Source organism: Chlorocebus sabaeus, chromosome X, assembly GCF_047675955.1.
Source record: "Chlorocebus sabaeus isolate Y175 chromosome X, mChlSab1.0.hap1, whole genome shotgun sequence".
Taxonomy (NCBI): Eukaryota; Metazoa; Chordata; class Mammalia; order Primates; family Cercopithecidae; genus Chlorocebus; species Chlorocebus sabaeus.
This window is the reverse complement of record NC_132933.1, coordinates 112,171,699-112,190,433: the sequence shown is the minus strand read 5'-3', so window position 1 is coordinate 112,190,433 and position 18,735 is coordinate 112,171,699. Positions and strand designations below refer to the sequence as shown.

At 38.8% G+C, this 18,735-nt stretch overlaps 1 protein-coding gene across 4 annotated transcripts in view; it reads right to left on the bottom strand.

Moving 5' to 3' along the window:
• Positions 1-1,853: 1,853 nt before the first annotated feature.
• The window catches only part of MED14 (mediator complex subunit 14), an 87,859-nt gene continuing 70,977 nt past the window's right edge, over positions 1,854-18,735 (bottom strand). For 3 of the 4 annotated variants that reach the window (XM_037992896.2, XM_037992897.2, XM_073013793.1), the window contains 7 exons: positions 16,633-16,815; positions 15,235-15,470; positions 11,759-11,938; positions 11,558-11,665; positions 7,244-7,369; positions 6,674-6,866; positions 2,027-4,182 (listed from right to left, as the gene is read on the bottom strand). In XM_037992896.2, the coding sequence (XP_037848824.1) occupies positions 4,109-4,182; positions 6,674-6,866; positions 7,244-7,369; positions 11,558-11,665; positions 11,759-11,938; positions 15,235-15,470; positions 16,633-16,815 (1,100 nt within the window). In that variant the 3' untranslated portion in view covers positions 2,027-4,108. Of the gene's footprint in view, positions 4,183-6,673; positions 6,867-7,243; positions 7,370-11,557; positions 11,666-11,758; positions 11,939-15,234; positions 15,471-16,632; positions 16,816-18,735 lie in introns of all 4 variants that reach the window. The other variant, XM_007991428.3, reaches the window with a different exon arrangement.

The window sequence follows — 18,735 nt, the reverse complement described above, 5'->3', positions numbered from 1 at the left end:
CCGGGGCACGTCGGCTCCACCCCACTTGGGTGACGTCTAACGTCTAAGAACTTTGGTGCTTGGGGAAGCAGCCGCCATTTGAAACCCTTAGGCCTTCTTCGTCCCCGAGACCCTGTCAGCATCCAATTCGACTTCCTCTCCTAATGTAGGGCACTTCTGTTTTAACTTTTTTTTACTGTACAGATGTACAAGATGCTCAGGGTACATTACTTGAATCGTGTGTGTTCTTTGCATTATACAATTCTAGAGTTACTGGTGCCTAAGCCCACACACCAGCTGTAGCAAATTGAGGTATTAGTGAACCGTGACCGCTGGCTGCCGGCGGTGTGCCAAGCTGACCCAAAACTCAAAATCCCCCGCCACTGGACCACCTAGAAGGGGGGCATTTGCCAGTTTAGGGCAACACATCATTTGGATTCTAGAAGGCTGCACATCTGAGCCAGATAAGGACATCCTGAAGCACCTAGCAAAGGTTAGACAATAACTATCTAGTATTCTTGGTTATATGATAATTAGTGCTCCTTGCACATGGAAGTCTGATTTAAGTTCCAAAGAAGTGCCACAAAGGTCAGAAGGCATTGGGATTGTCAACTCCAAGTGACAAGTCAAGTCAGTTTTAGTTGTTTTTAGTGAGCTTTCTGAGCTTGGAAAACATGTCAAAATTGTGTGTAGTTAAGTCTCTGAGGAAAGAGTCCAAAACATTAAACCTTCCCCTGACTGTGGTTCACAGCAAAAATGCCCAGTGTTTAGAAGCACTAGCTCAGACTCAAACTGCCCCTTCTTAGCAGTTCGATCTTAAGCAACCTTAATTTGATCTCAGGCAAATTACATTTCTCTCGGCCTCCATTTAGTCATTTTTAAGAGGAGGATATCAATAACCTACCACATTGGGTTGTTGTGAGGATTAAACACAGATTGAAATATTAAGAAAATGCCTAGCACATAGTAAGCTCTCAATAAATACTTGCTATTATTTTATATTGACCTAAATATGCCCTTTCACCAATCAGTTATATTCTTGGGCAAGGTATTTTAACAAATCACTGGTCACTTGGAAGTGGAGGCAACTTACAGAAAATTTTGAGCATATCATGGAGTTCCTGGAGTTGTGCAGCACAGTGCTGGTTGGCCTCTGCTAACTTTGCCTTAATAACCTCAATGCTAACTCCATCCTAAGTAAATTTAAATCACATCCTTAGACACAGTGTCCATTCTCAAACCAAATGAAAAAAAAAAAATTCCACAAGAAACAATGAAATATACATTAACATTTTCCCTCTATGTCCCTTGAATGTAAGTTCTCTTAAAATTTTCTGTATACTGATTTTATATCAAGAACACTTGGATGATAAATAAATATTAAGGTAAAATGTAACAGACATTTCTTTTGGGGGGAAAAAACTATGAAAGGAACAACTTTTTATATTGAAATTGGATCAGAATCCAGGGTAGCAAAGTTATAACTTCTTCAAGTTATCAAATTAACCACAGCCGAAAGAATGGCTGTTAGTATCCTTTGGCTGAACAGATTACTGTGTTAATTAGAACACAGTTATTAGTGGCTCTTAAATTCAAAGTCATATATATTTGTTTATGCTTGCACTTAACTCACTCAGTTAATTTTCAAACATAAGGTTCAGCTCCTGTTATTAACAACTTGACATGTTCTGTTGAAGCTCTCACTTTTCTTCTAATTCCGAAAGTACTTTTATACATTCTGAAGTGGCATTTCAGCAGATGGAAAGATGAAGATGGCAAATCAGGACCAATTTCTTATTTCAAGGTTAAATTAATACTAAACCAGACTATTAACGAAAACATATTCATCAAAATTAACTAGAGAGAGTTGGTAGTTCTCTGAAACTTTGTATAAATTTTATTTATTACTGGAAAATACTAAAATCACATTGAAAACACCTTAAAGTTAAGTCCCAACCCGATTATTAGAGAAAATCACTTGGACATCCAGTCCCTTTGATTGAACCTGGGTAACAAAAGAGGCAAAAGACATGATTTGTGATGAAACTTACTATTCAAATGCTAAATGTTTTCAAGCTTTAATAAGGTATATATCAATTCCAAGTACCAAGCAGAATATAAAAATTCAAATTCATGGGTTTACTCTTAATAAGCATCAAAAGCAAATTCTGTTCACTGAATCCTATCTTTTGATTGGCACAATGCATTCAGAGATGAGTTATAATTAGGAGAAAAGAGCGTCCACTGAATGCATCATGTGTAAAAATGCAATTAACATTTCAAAACCACATTAAAAGGGAAAATACCTAAAAAGTTAACTCTTAATAAAATTATTTGAAACAATATTATCCTGCAGATAAAAATACATTTCTTGTATATACATGTAGATTTCTACATGAAAGAAAAGATTCAGCTCCAAATAGAAAAGGGCTGACCCTTGACAAAGACATCTTAGATTGCCAAACTGATGTGATTACCACTGTAAGAACTAAAAACAGAAGGATAAAAAGGTTAAGTTAAAGGAAGGATAAAAGTTTAGTCAACTGCTCCTGAACAGTGGCAGAGTTGGGTGAGAAGTGGGAGATGAAGGCAGAAATAAGACAAAGAAGAAAGGCAAAGAAGGCCTCAACTCTGATTGAAAATGAGTGGAGAATCAAGCAAAGTTGAGAACAGATATGATATAGGTGCAGTGAGACACTTGAAACTAGAATTTGGTAGTTGATAGTTATAGAAGCTCAATTAAATCATCTTAAAGTAGAATTAGACAAAGCATCTACATTTTAATGGAGAACCAGTATTACAGTGACCAGATAACTCAGCATGGTATTATCATTTAAAAATTTTTCCTAAATACCATGAAGTCAGTAGAAGACCTTTGCATCAGATCATGTTCTTTGAAGCTGAAAAAAGTCCCTGACTGACTAGGAAAGACAGCACAGTACTCCAAAAAGAAACCCTGCAGAGATGTATCAACACCAAAAACTCCATTTGACCCTGGACAGGCCCAGGATTTGGGATTCTTCAAAATGAGGGGAATGGACCAGGTTTCTTCCAAGCAAAACATTCTATCGTTTTGTTGACAATGAATTAAATTGAAATTGTTTAGAACAATCCCAATTTTGGTGGGGAAGGCAAGGAAGATAAGCAAGATAAAGAAAGCTCACAGAAACTTCATGCAGGGGTACAGCATTAAAGTTCTTTGTTTCCTAATTAATGTTGTATGCAGAAGTATTCTGTAAACTAAATTTTCCTGATAGAAAAGTTCCCACATCCTCAACAAATGAGAATGATTGCATTATTTGGGATCCTTGATCAATATGAACCACGTACTGTCCCTTCTCAAAGACTAAGTTCCTTATTTTTCACCCAAATCCTATATATTGAAAGACAACTGAGGTGCTAAATGTTAACCACTAGTCAAGTTAGGAATGTCTGAAGAAAATATATTAACCTTGACATAAAGATGATGTTTTCGGTCAAATTTCAGACATGTATTATTATAAATTAATAACTGGCTCCATCCACCAGGTTAAAGATGAAGGAGGGCCTAAGATGTCTCTTAGAGTTTATATACACACAAGTGAGTGTCACTGTTTTGTTTTGTTTTTGACCTAGTTTTATTAAATATTGCTTCCTTGGGGTGTGTTTATAACAACTCCCAGAACATTTCATGTAAGGATTCAAAGCGGTCATATTAAAATACAGCTTCAATATAAAGTTTATCACAGTTTTACAGTATTCAAAAATGACAGACCTGCCTTAAAAAACAAAACAAAAACCAAAAAAGGACTATTACACCCAAAACATAAGAAAACAATTAAATAAACAAGTTTGGCATTTTCATAACTTTATAGTATAAAACAGAATATTAAATTTATTACTGGCAAACGGACACTGATTTATTTCCTTTGAAATGTGTCCCATTTAAACACACTATACAAGTTCATTATACAAAAGATTGATGATCATTTTGATGAAAGAAGTGCACCCTGAAAATTTTTGCCAGTTTAGAATATTTAGCTCTTAAAGTTTTTTTAAAAAGTCCTTTTCCTTTTTTAAACTGAAGGCTGAATTCAGATTTTTTTTGTTGTCTCATCTGTCAGCCTTCCTGGTTTAAAAACAATAGTGTCTATGGACGCCCACCAGGGGGCAGTGTAAGATTAGCCATTAAATCACGAACAGCTGCAAATATTGTGCATTCACCTGCAACAGAGAAAAATGGTCATTAGCTATTCGCAATACAGGTAAGATGATGTTAACACACCGGTGGGGGAAGGGGTAATTAAATCTAAAATTAGTAAGAACTTTAAAGATCAAAATAAAAGACAATTTTAACTGCCCAGATTATTGGGGATTAAGCTGTGGTGTTAAGTATCAGATTATATTTATTTGGATTTTTTTTCTCAGGAGGAAACTTCGGGCAAGTCCCAGTTAGGTCTGAATTTAGGAAGATATGCCTAGAGTTTCTGTTTAGAAACAGTGTAGCATTAGATAAGCCTTTGAAGTTGGGCTTTAAGGCTACTGAGTGCTTATGGGCATTTTGGATATCATAAAAACATCTAGTTTATATTTATGCATTAGTTACAACTTTGGTGGTATCTTTCAAACATTGCATTAAAGGCCAGATAGAAAATTTTTATGACAGCGCTGTCCAATAGAACTTTTTGTGATGATGGAAATGTTGTATAAGTGTGCTATGACTACTAAGCATTTGTAATATAGCTATTGTGACTGAGGAACTGAATTTAAAGTTTTATTTAATTTTAATTAAATTTAAGTAGCCACATGCTGGCTAGTGGCAGTTATACTGGACAGTGCAAGTCTCTGACATCTATTGGAGTTTTCTCCCAAAATTCAAGGAAATGGTCAACTTCCAGAGTTCAACATTAAAATCAATTATATACAAAAATGATTTTTCTTAAAAGCACTTCATCAGAAGAGAAGTGATGGGTGTGGGAGGTGGGGTGGGAGACTGAAGTATGGTGCACCAACAATCCAAAAACAAGATTTGTGGGTGGGGAGGGTGCTGGCAATTCATCCCCTCAACTTCCCCTTTGCTCAAAGAAACCAAATACTCTGCTTCTTGTAAATATTACAAGTATTTAAATATTATAAACCAAAAGCTGGATCCCTTCCTCTAGAGCATGGTCTAACACTATATACAGTGGCTGAAAGTGGGAGAACTGAAGACCTCATGTGAACCATCGCCTTTCAGCAAAGGGCAGGATGTGCAGTGATCCTGTGCACATGAGAAGGTACAGAAAGAAAAGGAAATCCAAAGGTCTGCCCAGTCCAAGGGGGATAAAAAAGGAAAACACTTCCAAAATATCTCAACAATTTCTTAAAAGGAGAAGTGATATTGTTTTTTAAAAAACACATTTTCATTATTGATAGGCAGGAAAACTTGCTTGATCCCAATTGGATCAAAACATTTTCCTTTTAATTTTAAATTCCACAAGACATAATACATAAAAACACTTAAGATAATGATAGCCATCTTCTTGTGAAGGAATGGTATTTATTATCAAAGTTCTACTGGACTGTTACTTTGAGAATTCTGATAGCTTTAAACTTTGATTCTTGAGGACCTATTTTTAGCTGAAAGAAGAGAGAAGTCAAAGGATGAAAGCAGAAAATTTTAAGAAGTAGAAGAAGTATTACAACAAAAGAAGCACACCCTTCTCTACTGCCCAGTGTATTCCTTATACACTAAAGTGAGAACTCGCCTGCATATCCAATGTGGGGAAACAAATAGTTAAATATATCATTTCTTTCCTGATTCCTAGTTCTAGAAAACTTTGGACACTGTAGTACCTAAAAATGTTTCAGAGAACAACTTTCCCTCATTTAAAAACATAATTGTTATTTAACTATTCTAAACAGAGAGATACAGAGAACTTCCTTAATATTACAAATAAGCAAATTTTAAATTTAAATTTCCTTAATATTAGAAATGAGCAAAATGGAAGAAAAGTTCTCTTGGCTGAGCTTTGTATTTCGCAACCCCAAATTTAGCACTGCCAGGAGTTACGTGTTAAGTGAAGGCTACTACAGTATTGCAGGGACCTTGTTTATCTTTCTAGAAACATTCTGGTTTCCTCGGAAATGTTCAGTTTGAGAGCTTCATTGTGCACATGGTGAAAAGCTTCACTTGCACCCACCTGACACTTATATAAGAAGCCCAAAAAAGCAGTAATGCCATTTGTATCAGCTTTTATTCTTCACAAAACATTTAGAAGATACAGAACTTTTAATAATATTCTTCTATTCATGATTGAACCATGAAATATGAGAAACCAACATGCATTTCAACTTTGTGATGTACAGAGTGGCAGGTATTGATGGTAGGGCAGGAATTCACAGCCATGGAAAGTTCTATCATCCTAACCTAGGTCTTTGTGGCAATGTGTGCTATAAATACAAGCTTCTGGCATTAGCAACTGGGTCAGTCCCAATAGTAAGTAAATCACTAACAAAAAGTCCAGGCAGCAGAGAAACGGACAAAAATGAAGAACCAGTGAGAAAGGAAGAAAGCGACAGGCAGACATTAAGAGGGCCACAGCAACCAGACCTCTACTGCTATGACTGGGTGGTAGAGTAGGTGAGGAGGGAGAAGAGAAGAGGAGAAAGGGGTGTCTCTCAAAAGCACTTTTATAACATCTATGCAATAAAATATTTTCTACTGGTCATGTACCTTGTCGTGGTGGATTCATCTCTGCAAACCTCTTCAGAATGTTGCTGACCATCATGGGAGCAGCAACAGAAGAGTTCTGCTGTCTGGGAATGTCTGCCTGCTGGGTTGTACCTGAAGCCATGTCATAAATGATTGGAACTATAATACTAACAGGTTCTTGGGGAGGGACCGATGTTTTCTGAGTTAGTTGAAGCTGTATACACACAACACACACAAAGAGAATAAAAACATCATAAAACATCTGTCTAAATGTATCAAAGGTACTATCATTTACTATGCTTTCAGATTAAGATAAGCAAGCAAAAGAAAATTACACATGACAAGAAAAGTGACAAACAACTGAATATTATGGTTAAGATGCAACTGTGCTACACAATTACCTGGTTCAATAAATTTCTGTTTATTACTAAAGGAACCAGGATGTCATGACATCTACGCTGACAATTAAGGAATCCTGGGCTCTATTTGGCAACAAAAGATAATTTATGCAGTTATCCAAAAGTTGCTCTATTATCACGTGGCTTTCTCCTCAGAAGCTCTGTACATGCACAGATGCTGGGTGGTACTTACAAAAAATAGCATTTTGGATTTCAGCACCACAGCAGGCGTCCCAGGAGGTGCAATTGGTGGTGCGCTGGGAGGGATCGTTAGGCAAAACTGAACATTCCATTTCAGCTGTGTTGCCTGGTCAGGGAACTGTTTTGAGGGGGAAAAAAATCAAGATAAAGGCATATAAACATTTAAAATTATATTCTACTACGAAAGTCTGAGAGGTTAGAATTTTGTTTCATACCCAATTATTAACAGAACATAAAGTTGATAACCTACACTTTTTCAAAACAAATATATACATGAAGTTGCTAACTGAAAAGTCAAGTGTGGATTTATGTAAGATTTCCCCCTTCCTTCCCTCCCACTTCGTTAATTCCTAAGGCCTATGGATTCAGCTTCTGCAGTATCTCTGACACCTGTTCCCTCCTATCTATATTCATTGAGGCCACCATGTGCAGGGCTTTATTACTTCTCCTGTGCTCCCCTAACAGCTCTTTCCAGTGGCTGCGTCTTTTAGTCCATCCTTATACCACCATCAGACATAGGTCCTACAACATGGTTCTACTCAAGCTCACAAATGCTCAGTGACATTTAGTGACATATGCTGTCCCCCTACCACCCACAACTGAGGACCAACACCTAGCATTCGAGGCCCTTCTTAACTGTGCCAATCTAGACTTCCCAGTCCTGTTTCCAACTCTTACCCTAAACAAACTAGTCAAACTGTGTGAAAGATTTTAAAATTATATCCATTGGTGCTTTTTTTGCCACATAAATATTTACTCCTTTAAAAATTCAAATGGATTTCTTTTTGACATAAATAATGTTTCCTACAGCCTATTAGATCAGAAGCCAAATGTTGAGACTATTAGCAAAAGAATACTATTGCCCCAATATGTATAGTAAAACGCTAACTAAAAAACCAGTGAGGTAATTGAAGTTACTCAAATCAACACTAGAAACATTAAAATGAAAAGACCACTGTAAGATTGAAAAAATATATCAGCTGCCATCTTGATTCCATCTATATAACTACATACTTTCACAGGAAAGAATTCAAAATCTCCCCATACAGAGAAGATTGATTATATGATAAATTAGCATCTGAAAAAGTTGGATCCATACCTCCTCACATTTGACACCAAAACAAAGTGAGACCCTGTCTCAAAATAAATAAATAAAAATAGATTTAAAAATTTAAATAATTAAAAAAATGAATCCAAATGGTATTAGAAAAAAACTTTGGGAGGATTATTTCAAAATCTGGGAGTGAGAAGAATCTAACAATGATACAAAATCAGGAAAACTTAAAAACCAATATTGATATATTTATACTATTTAAAAGAAAATTTTGCATAGCTAAACCTACCAAAAGTCAAGTCAAAACACAAATGAAAAACGAGGAAAAAATATTTACAATGAATATCCCAAGGGGCTAACTTCGCTAATGTACATACCCAATTCCTACAAATCAAAAGACCTAAAAATCTACAAATCAGAAAGACCCAAAGTCTAAAGACTGATAAAACTGTTGACAAGGATGTGGGAAAAAGCCAGTACTCTCATTGGTGGTGGGAATATAAACTGGCATAACCTCTGTGGAGAACAATTTGGCAAAATCTACCAAACTTACAATTATATATATCCTTCGACCCAGCAATTCTACAGGTATACTGGCACATCCATAAAAAGGCTCTTTATTGTGGCACTGTTTGTAACAGCAAAATAGAAGAAACCAAAATGGCCAACAAGTTGGGAGTACTTAGAAATTTTAATACATTCACCTAATGAAATACTAAGCTTTGTTAAACAACACAAAACAAAGACATACTTTATATACTGATATGGAAAGATCTCCAAGATTTGTTCAGTGAATAAAGCAAGATGCTCCTCCATTTCAAGCAATACGCCAGGTTTGATATCCCGGACATCACATCCACCACAAACACTAAAAATATTGAGGGTGGAAAGGCATCTTTTTATTTTATTTTTTATTTTTTGAGACAGAGTCTTGCTCTGTCACCCGGGCTAGAGTGCAATGGTGTGATCTCGACTCACTGCAGCCTCTACCTTCTGGGTTCAAGCGATTCTCCTGCCTCAGTCTCCTGAGTAGCTGGGATTACAGGTGCCCATCACCACGCCTGGCTAATTCTTTGTATTTTTAGTAGAGATGGAGTTTCACCATGTTGGCCAGGCTGGTCTCGAACTCTCGACCTCAGATGATCCACCCACCTTGGCCTCCCAAAGTGCTGGGATTACAGACATGAGCCACCACACCCAGCCAAAAGGCATGTTTTTAAATGCTGTTATGCATTGAATTGCACACCTGAAAAAGACATGAATTCCTAACCCCCAGCACCCATGAATATGATCTTATCTGAAAACCAGGTCTCTTTGTAGATGTAATCAAATTAAGATGAGGTCATTAGAATGGTCCTTAATTCAATATGACTATTGTCCTTCATAAGAACAGAAGAGACACAGGCAGAGACACACACAGAACACCATGTGATGACAGAGGCAGAGGTTGCAGTGATGAGTCTATAGCTAAGGAATACCAAAGACTGCTGGAACCACCTGAAGCTAAGAGAAATGCATGGAATAGATTCAACCCTAGAGTCTTCAGAGAGCATGGCCCCGCTGACCCCTTGATTTAGGATTTATGGCCTCCAGAACTGTGAGATAATAAATTCCTATTGTTTTAAGCCACTCAGCTTGTGGTAATTTGTTGTGGCAGCCCTAGAAAACTAACACCAATGCAGACTGAGCTGTGCAGAAACTAAGGGAAATCCCCAAAGGGCCAACAACAAACCAAGAACAGATATTCCGTGCTCTGAAGGCAGCTGCTGCCCATGGAGCATCCTGCTGTCTCTTACTTTGCACTTCAGATTGACTGATTGATTGATTTTTTTGGAGACGGAGTCTCACTCGGTCATCCAGGTTGGAGTGCAGTGGCATGATCTCAGCTCACTGCAACCTCTGCCTCCTGGGTTCAAGCGATTCTCTCGCCTCAGCCTCCCAAGTAGCTGGGACTACAGGCATGTGCCACCATGCCTGGCTAATTTTTTTGCATTTTTAGTAGAGACGAGGTTTCACCATGTTGCCCAAGCTGGTCTGGAACTCCTGAGCTCAGGCAATCAGCCCGCCCTGGCCTCCCAAAGTGCTAGGATTACAGGCATAAGCCACCGTGCCCGGCCTTTTTTTTTTTTTTTTTTTTTGAGACAGTCTCACTCCATCACCCAAGCTGGAGTGCAGTGGCGAGATCTCAGCTCACTGCAACCTCCGCCTCCCAGGTTCAAGTGATTTTTCTGCCTCAGCCTCCCAAGTAGCTGGGACTACAGGCCATGCCACCATGCCTAGCTAATTTTTTTGTATTTTTAGTAGAGACAGGGTTTCACATTGCCCAGGCTGGTCTCGAGCTCCTGAGCTCAGGCAATCTGCCTGCCTCAGCCCCTCAAAGTGCTAGGATTATAGGTGTGAGCCACCACGTCCGGCCTACACTTCAGTTTTAACAGCTATTCAGGACATAAAGTCTAGGACCAACAAAGGTGAGGAGTCAGATTTTTTTAAATTACATGTTATAAATTTATACATAAACCAGCTCATAATAAAAATGGAAAAAAGTACAAAACAGGATGTGTAAATATCATTTCATTTAAAATATTTACAAGAGGGCCACGCACGGTGGCTTACACCTGTAATCCCAGCACTTTGGGAGGCCAAGGTGGGTGGATCACTTGAGACTTGAAGTCTAAGACCAGCCTGAGCAACATGGTGAAACCCCGTCTCTACAAAAACAACAACAACAACAACAACAAAAGCCAGCCATGGTGGCGTGCATCTGTAGTCCTAGCTATTCAGGAGGCTGAGGTGGGAGAATCACCTGAGCCCCAGAGGTTGAGGCTGCAGTGAGCCGAGATCACATCATTGCACTCCAGCCTGGGCATCGGAATGAGACCCTGTCTCAATCAATCAAAAGTTTATGAGAGCAATGCTATTTGCTTTTATGAATGGACCATCTCTAGAAGGAGAGGCAAGCCATGGTAACTCTGGTTGGCCAGAAGACAGTTGGACAGGGATGGAGGGGACAGGGATAGCTAGACAGGAACTGATGGGAAATTTCTCACTATATTATCTTGTTTTAAATTCAAAAGATAAAACAGAATTGTGTTACCTATTCAAAGATAAACAAATTTAAGTTAAAAATATTTAAGAATTTAAGAGAAAAATAGAAGAAACTATATAGATGGGTGAAAACCAATAGACACTGCTCCCACCAAGTCTAACCTCCTCAAACAAACCTTGCTGGAAATGTATATCTCTGTAACTTACCAGCTCCAGCTTCATAATGTGCACACAATCCCTCAGGATGTGTGTAGGAGCTCCTAATAGCTTGGTGAAGGCTATTAACGTATTAGCTTTAAATGGTGGTCCTGCAACCTACAGGGATAAATAAAGCAAGTTATTCTTCATTCTACATTAATGCTTATGTTTCATTAATTATATTCAAATTATGCATTATTAAACACATACTCTTGTTTCAAAGAATTTCTCTAAAACTTGAAGTTCATCAGGTTTCCACTGTCCTGCATTTTCAGGTGTCACTTTTAGCTGAAGCGTTTGGTTGGTTTTGGGACTAAGGGCAACTCTGCATTTCAGTGCATCAGTCTTAAACATGATCACTCCAGGTTCATTGGAATTTATCAGCTGCAGCTGCAAAATAAGGACACATCAAATTAACATGTAAATCAAAGAGAAAATGAAGATGTTACTGAGAGAACTGTTCCAAAAGCAAAACCACTAAATTGATACCTATTCCAAAACAAAGGCACCTACAGCATTCAGCATCAACTGCTGTCAACATTGCAAAAAGAAATGCAATCAGACATTATGTGCCTTTTGATGGAAGAACATAATTCTACCTATGAAGTATTCTTGCAAAACAACATCAAAAAACTTGAGCCTGAATACATTCAGTAGCTTGATCCAGAGGACTGACCAATGTGATAGAAAACATAGGGATCAAAAAAATATTCAATGATTCCAAATTGTATAAGGATGAAGAAGGAGAACTAGAGGGGGGAACCAAAACTTTGAACGGGACTTAGAAAAACTTATTTGAGTTCTGATTCAAAGTGTAAAAAATGAGACAACCTGGGAAATCTGGATATTAACTAGATATGTGGTGATAAAGAAATTTTTTTTTTAGGTAGAGAATGGTGCACTTTTTTTTAAGAGTCCATACCCTTTAGAGACACATGCAAAAATTTTTATGGAAGAAATTATGTCTGAGATTTGCTGTGAAAATCTGAGGGGAGGAGTTCTAGATGAAACAAACTGATATTAGTTAACTGTTGGAGGTGGGTGATGAGAGTACAGAAGTTCATTATACTATTCTACTTCTGTATATGCTGAACATTTTCCACAATATATATATATATATTTTTTAAGTGGCACATTAGAAAAAAAGAATACAGAGTACAATTACAAAAGGTTAGATCTGGATTAGGCTCTTATTTTAGCCCAAGGGTTGACAAACTTTTTCTGTAAAGTGTTATATAGAAAAAGTTGCAGGTTTTATGCACTATATGTTCTCTGTCACAACTATTCAATGTTGTCATCACAGCTGAAAGCAGCTATAGACAATACATAAATGAACAGGTGTGGCTGTGTTCCAATAAAACTTTATTTACAAAAACAGGTGGTGAGAAGGACATAGCAACCAGGGGCCATAGTTTACTGACCCCTGTTTTGGCAGAGTATGTTGATTATGTAGCTGAGCAAAATGAGGTCAAAGAGCTGAAAGCTTACATAGATAGTAAGTGGCATAGCTGAGGCTAGATCCCAAGTCTGATGATAACCATTTTGAGTGCTAATTTTAGTTTATTTTATTTTTCTCTTTTTTCTTTTGAATGCTAATTTATTCAAAAGCGTTTCCATACCAAATCTTAGTATGAAAGTTGCAAAATGGCTTCACACTATTCACTGGAGTGAATATTTTAAACATTCATCATTTTTAATTTTTTTTTATTTTTTGAGATGGAGTCTTGCTCTGTTGCCCAGGCTGGAGTGCAGTGTCACGATCTCGGTTCACTGCAACCTCTGCCTCCCAGGTTCAAGCGATTCTCCTGCCTCAGTCTCCCAAGTAGCTGGAATTACAGGCATGTGCCACCACGCCCAGATAATTTTTGTTTTTGTTTGTTTGTTTTGAGAGAGAGTCTCTCTCTATCTGCTCAGGTTGGAGTGCAGTGGCACGATCTCAGCTCACTGCAACCTCTGCCTCCCAGGTTCAAATGATTCTCATGACTCAGCCACCCAAGCAGCTGGGATTACAGGCGTGTGCCACCACACCCGGCTAATTTTTGTATTTCTAGTAGAGATGGGGTTTCACCATGTTGGCCAGGCTGGTCTCGAACTCCTGGGCTCAAGTAATCCACCTGCCTTGGCCTCCCAAAGTGCTGGGATTACAGGCATGAGTCACCGTGCCTGGTCTTGTATTTTCAGTAGAGGTGGGGTGTCGCCATGTTGGCCAGGCTGGTCTCAAACTCCTGACCTCAAGTGATCTGCTTGCCTCGGTCTCCCAAAGTGCTGGGATTACAGGCATGAGCCACGGTGCCCAGCCTAAACATTCACCATTTTGACTACCTCATTAATACATGCATCTACCAATAATAACAGTAATTATAAATAATGAAAATGCCAAGACATTATATTAAGGGCTTTACATGAAATATCTCAAATTCCCACAACTGTTATCAGTTAGGTAAATACTATTATCTGAAGTAATTTGCCCAAACACACATTAGCAGGTAGTATGGCTGGCTACAAACCCAGGCAGCCTGACTCTAGAACTGGTGCTCTCAATTATAAATTATCTCCTAAGGCTTTATCACCATAGAATAAGTTAGAAGTCTTTTTTCTACAAGAGTTTTTAAAAACTCAATTGTTTATTTATTTATTTATTTATTTATGAGACAGAGTCTCGCTCTATTGCCCAGGCTGGAGTGCACTGGCGCGATCTCGGCTCACTGCAACCTCCGCCTCCCGGGTTCAAGCAATTCTGCCTCAGCCTCCCATATAGCTGGGATTACAGGTGCACACCACCATGCTTGGCTAATTTTTGTATTTTTTAGAAGAGACGGGGTTTCATCATGTTGCCCAGGCTGGTCTTGAACTCCTGACCTCAAGAGATCTGCCCACCCCAGCCTCTCAAAGTGCTGGGATTACAGGCATGAGCCACTGTGCCTGTCCTGTTCATATATCTTAAAAGAAGCTTTTGTCCTTGTAACCATAAATAATTTTCTTTAAATTTTTTTTCTATTTTTATTTTTTTAGAGACAGGGTCTTACTTGATCACCCAGGATAGAGTACAGCAGCATGATCACAGTTCAGTGTAACCTGGAACTCCTGGTCTCAAGCAATCCTCCTGCCTATACCTCCCAAGTAGCTAGGACTACAGGTGCATGCCTGATAATTTTTTTAATTTTTTGTAGAGAGAGGGTCTTGCTATATTGCCTAGGGTGGTCTGGAACTCTTGGGCTCAGTGATCCTCCTGCCTCAGCATTCCAAAGTGCTGGGATTATAGGTCTAAGCCACCACATCCAGCCAATTATTTTATTTCCATAAAGACTCAGATTCAAAATCAGTCTGCCTGCACGGGCACTCCAGAAGGCAAATAATTACTGGTATGCTATTCTCTGCAAGGCCAGATCCTGTGCGCACTGGTCCTGTGTGCTGCAGAGACCTATCTCCAGGTTCAGTTTGCCACATAACATAGAAGCCACAGCACAGCAAACTGTATAATGCAGAACTATGTTAACGTAAGAATGGAAAAGAAAATAATGGAGTCCATTTTTAATGCCAGTTTAGGGTGAAAAGCATAATTCTAACGAGCTTGTTAAAGGAGGGAAGGTGAAGGAATGTCACGTTAGTTCAGATCCTATCCTGCAGGACAACTGAGCATTTTACCCTTAACAATCACCACTTAGAAGGTCACTAGGTACCCATACCGTTTCTTGTTGAATAATTCTTTGAAGATGTCGTCTCATGATGACTGATCCAAGGAATCTCTCAAGTGGAGAACAAAGGTAACTACCTGCCAGACCAGGCACAAGGCCTGGCGTTGGAGAGGGCAGCAGTAAAATGTTCAAGGCACTGTGAGTGAGGATGGTAGGTATGGATGCCGCCCAAGAGCGCTGAGGTAGTTTACGAGGTGGAGGCATGTTTGTTGGCATTGTTTGAGAACCTTTTGGGAAGGAAAACATGTTATGTCATTTACAAATACATACTATCTCACTGCTTCCTGTTTTGCCTTCATCACAAATCTTTGATGTTCTAAATCATTCTGTACTGTTGCAGTTACTCCTTGTGGTGTAACAATCGTATATTAACAACCTGTTAGCAAAAATGGCCACTATTTTTCTCCTTCTTGTATCCAGGCCCCTTGCAATATGACTTTGCAGCAACTCCTTTAAGGGGTGAACTCCCTTTCTCCACCTGAAACCTGGCTGGCCTAGTGACTTGCTTCTGACCAACAGAATGTGGTGGAAGTGACACTGGGCTAGTTGTAGGCCTCAGCTTCTACTCCCTGCCTTAAAATCCTGTTGAGCCACCATGTGAACAAGCCTCAGATCAAGTGCGAAACCACCCAAAGCAGGGCGAAACCTTGCCATCTGAGGCCATCTTAGATCAGCTAGTCCCAAACAAACCCAGCAGCTGACTACAGACACATAAGTGAGCTGCCCAGCAGAGCCTGAAAGAATCACTCAGCTGTGCTCAGCCTAAACTGCCAACCTGCAGAATTGTGAACCAATATATAACAATCATATATTGTTTTAAGCCACTAAATGTTATGTAACAAAAGCTAACCAATAAATGTATATAATTCTCTTCTGTGTTAATATGTGTGATATTGTGAAATATATATTTGGTCTTCATCCTAGCTCCTAGCATACAAATCCTAAAATTTTTGGAATCTTCAAAGTGGTTAAGTGTCCTTTTGTATGCTAATGAGATGGCTGATGGCTGGCAGCCCCTGGGTAGCTTCAGGAAGGGGGCTGATCATAGGAAAGACAAGGCACGATTAGAAGGTTGGTAGTTTCAGCCCCATCCCCAAAGTTGATCACCAGTGGCCATTGATTTAATCAATAATGCCTACGTGATGAAACTTCCATAAAAACCCAAAAGGAGAGAGTTTGGAGAACTTCCAGATAGCCAAACATGTGGAGGCTCACAGAGGACATGGAAACTCCACTCCCCTTATGCATCTCTTCATCAGGATCCTATGTAATATCCTTTAAGTATCCTCTCTCAAAAAGTAGATCATGACTTTCAAATGTGAGGATGCAACAAAATACGTCACTTTGAGTTATACTAAAAAAGAACATAAAAATGTTGATGATACTCACTTGTTCCAGCTCGAGGGGAATGAGAAGCATCTGGAACCGGAGAATGTAGTGAGGGGTTGGCTGGTGACATTCCAGGCATGCGTGCTGCTGGTGAGGGGCCGGACACTTGAGGAGATCCTGGCCAGTTCCCTGCTCGTCCACTTGGTGACACCATAGTGTATGGGGAACTAGGGTCAAGAGTTCCTATAAAAAAGGTAAACAAATGATTCTCAAAACCTATATTTTAATAACTGAAAATTACTTGACAGCATTCAAATCTTTACATAGTAATAATTTTATTTTTTCTTCCAATAAGATGTTTCACTGAAGCTTGATGTGTGTTAACATGTCATGACTGAATCTCTATTTTGTGTAAGGTACTTTTTAACATGATACAAAAATTAGAAAAATATAAAGATAGAGAGAGGATAAAATTTACCTTCACACAAGCTTCAATGTATGTAATATGAAACAATGTATGCTACTATATGCATGAAAATATTAAGCAAACAATCTCAGAGTTCCTTTAAAGGCAGAAATATATTTTTAAACCAACTTCCACAAATGAGGAGAAGGAAATTTTCCATATTCTTTATTTAGGCTACGTTGACTAAGAAATGAACCAAGACTCAAGTTTTGAAAGCAGTGACTTCCTGAACAATCTGATATTTAAATTTCATCCTCCATTGGTATCCACGAAAATATTCAAAAATAAAAAACAAATAAATAAATTTCATCCTCCAGATACCTTCAACATATTTTTTATATCCCTCTGTAACCAAATGACAAACTGAAAAAATACTTTTACTATGTATATGTCAGAGACTAAATGGTCTTTACTTAAGTCTTACAAATGGGTAAGAAAAAACACAAGAACATAGGTAAAGCATATATAACTGGGAGGTATAAAATAAGAAACACCAAAGACCGGCCAGGCATGGTGGCTCACACTTGTAATCCCAGCACTTTGGAAGGCTGAGGTGGGTGGATTGCTTGAGTCCAGGAGTTTGAGACCAGCCTGGGCAACACGGCAAAACCCCATCTCTACAAAAAAAAAAAAAAACACACAAAAACTAGCCAGGCGTGGTGGTGCACATCTGTAGTCCAAGCTACTTTGCTGGGGAGGGGATTGAGGCAGGAGGATCACTTGAACTTGAGAAGCCGAGGTTGCAGTGTGCTGAGATTGCACCACTGCAGTCCAGCCTGAGTAACAGAGAGAGACTCTGTCTCAAAAAAAAAAAAAAAAAAAAAAAAAGGAAAAAAAGAAACACATTAAACAATAAGATACCATTTTTCACCTATCAAAATGGCCAAGGTCGGCCGGGCGCGGTGGCTCACGCCTGTAATCCCAGCACTTTGGGAGGCCGAGGCGGGCGGATCACAAAGGTCAGGAGATCGAGATCATGGTGAAACCCCGTCTCTACTAAAAATAGAAAAAATTAGCCGGGCGCAGTGGCGGGCGCCTGTAGTCCCAGCTACTCGGGAGGCTGAGGCAGGAGAATGGCGTGAACCCGGGAGGCGGAGCTTGCAGTGAGCCGAGATTGCGCCACTGCACTCCAGCCTGGGCGACAGAGCGAGACTCCGTCTCAAAACAAAACAAAAAAACAAACAAACAAACAAAAAAAACAAAATGGCCAAGGTCTTTAAAATATGTAATACTCCCTGCTGGCAATGATGCAGGATAACAGACATTCTTGTATGATGGTATGGGAAACTGGTACAGCCTTTCAGATGAGCAGTTAGCAATATGTTTCGAAAGCTTCAGAATTTCTCAAAACCCTTGATACAACAATTCCATTTTTGGAACTTAAGGAAACAATCATGGATATGAGCACAGATGGCACCATTTTTAATTGTGAAAAAAATGGCAACATTCTAAACATATAACAATAGGAGAGCAGTTAAGTCATGGTACACCCTGACAAGGGGATATTACTACGCCATATGGTATGATGATGTGACAGAAATGTTCCCACAAATATTAATAGTAAAAACTAAAATCCCAGGTTCTATACAACTTAAAAACTGAGGAACCTGTTTATGTTCTATGGTATCATACTCATGATATATTAAGTGAAAAAAGGCACTGAACACTGTAAAGTATGCTGTCGTGTGTGTAAAGGA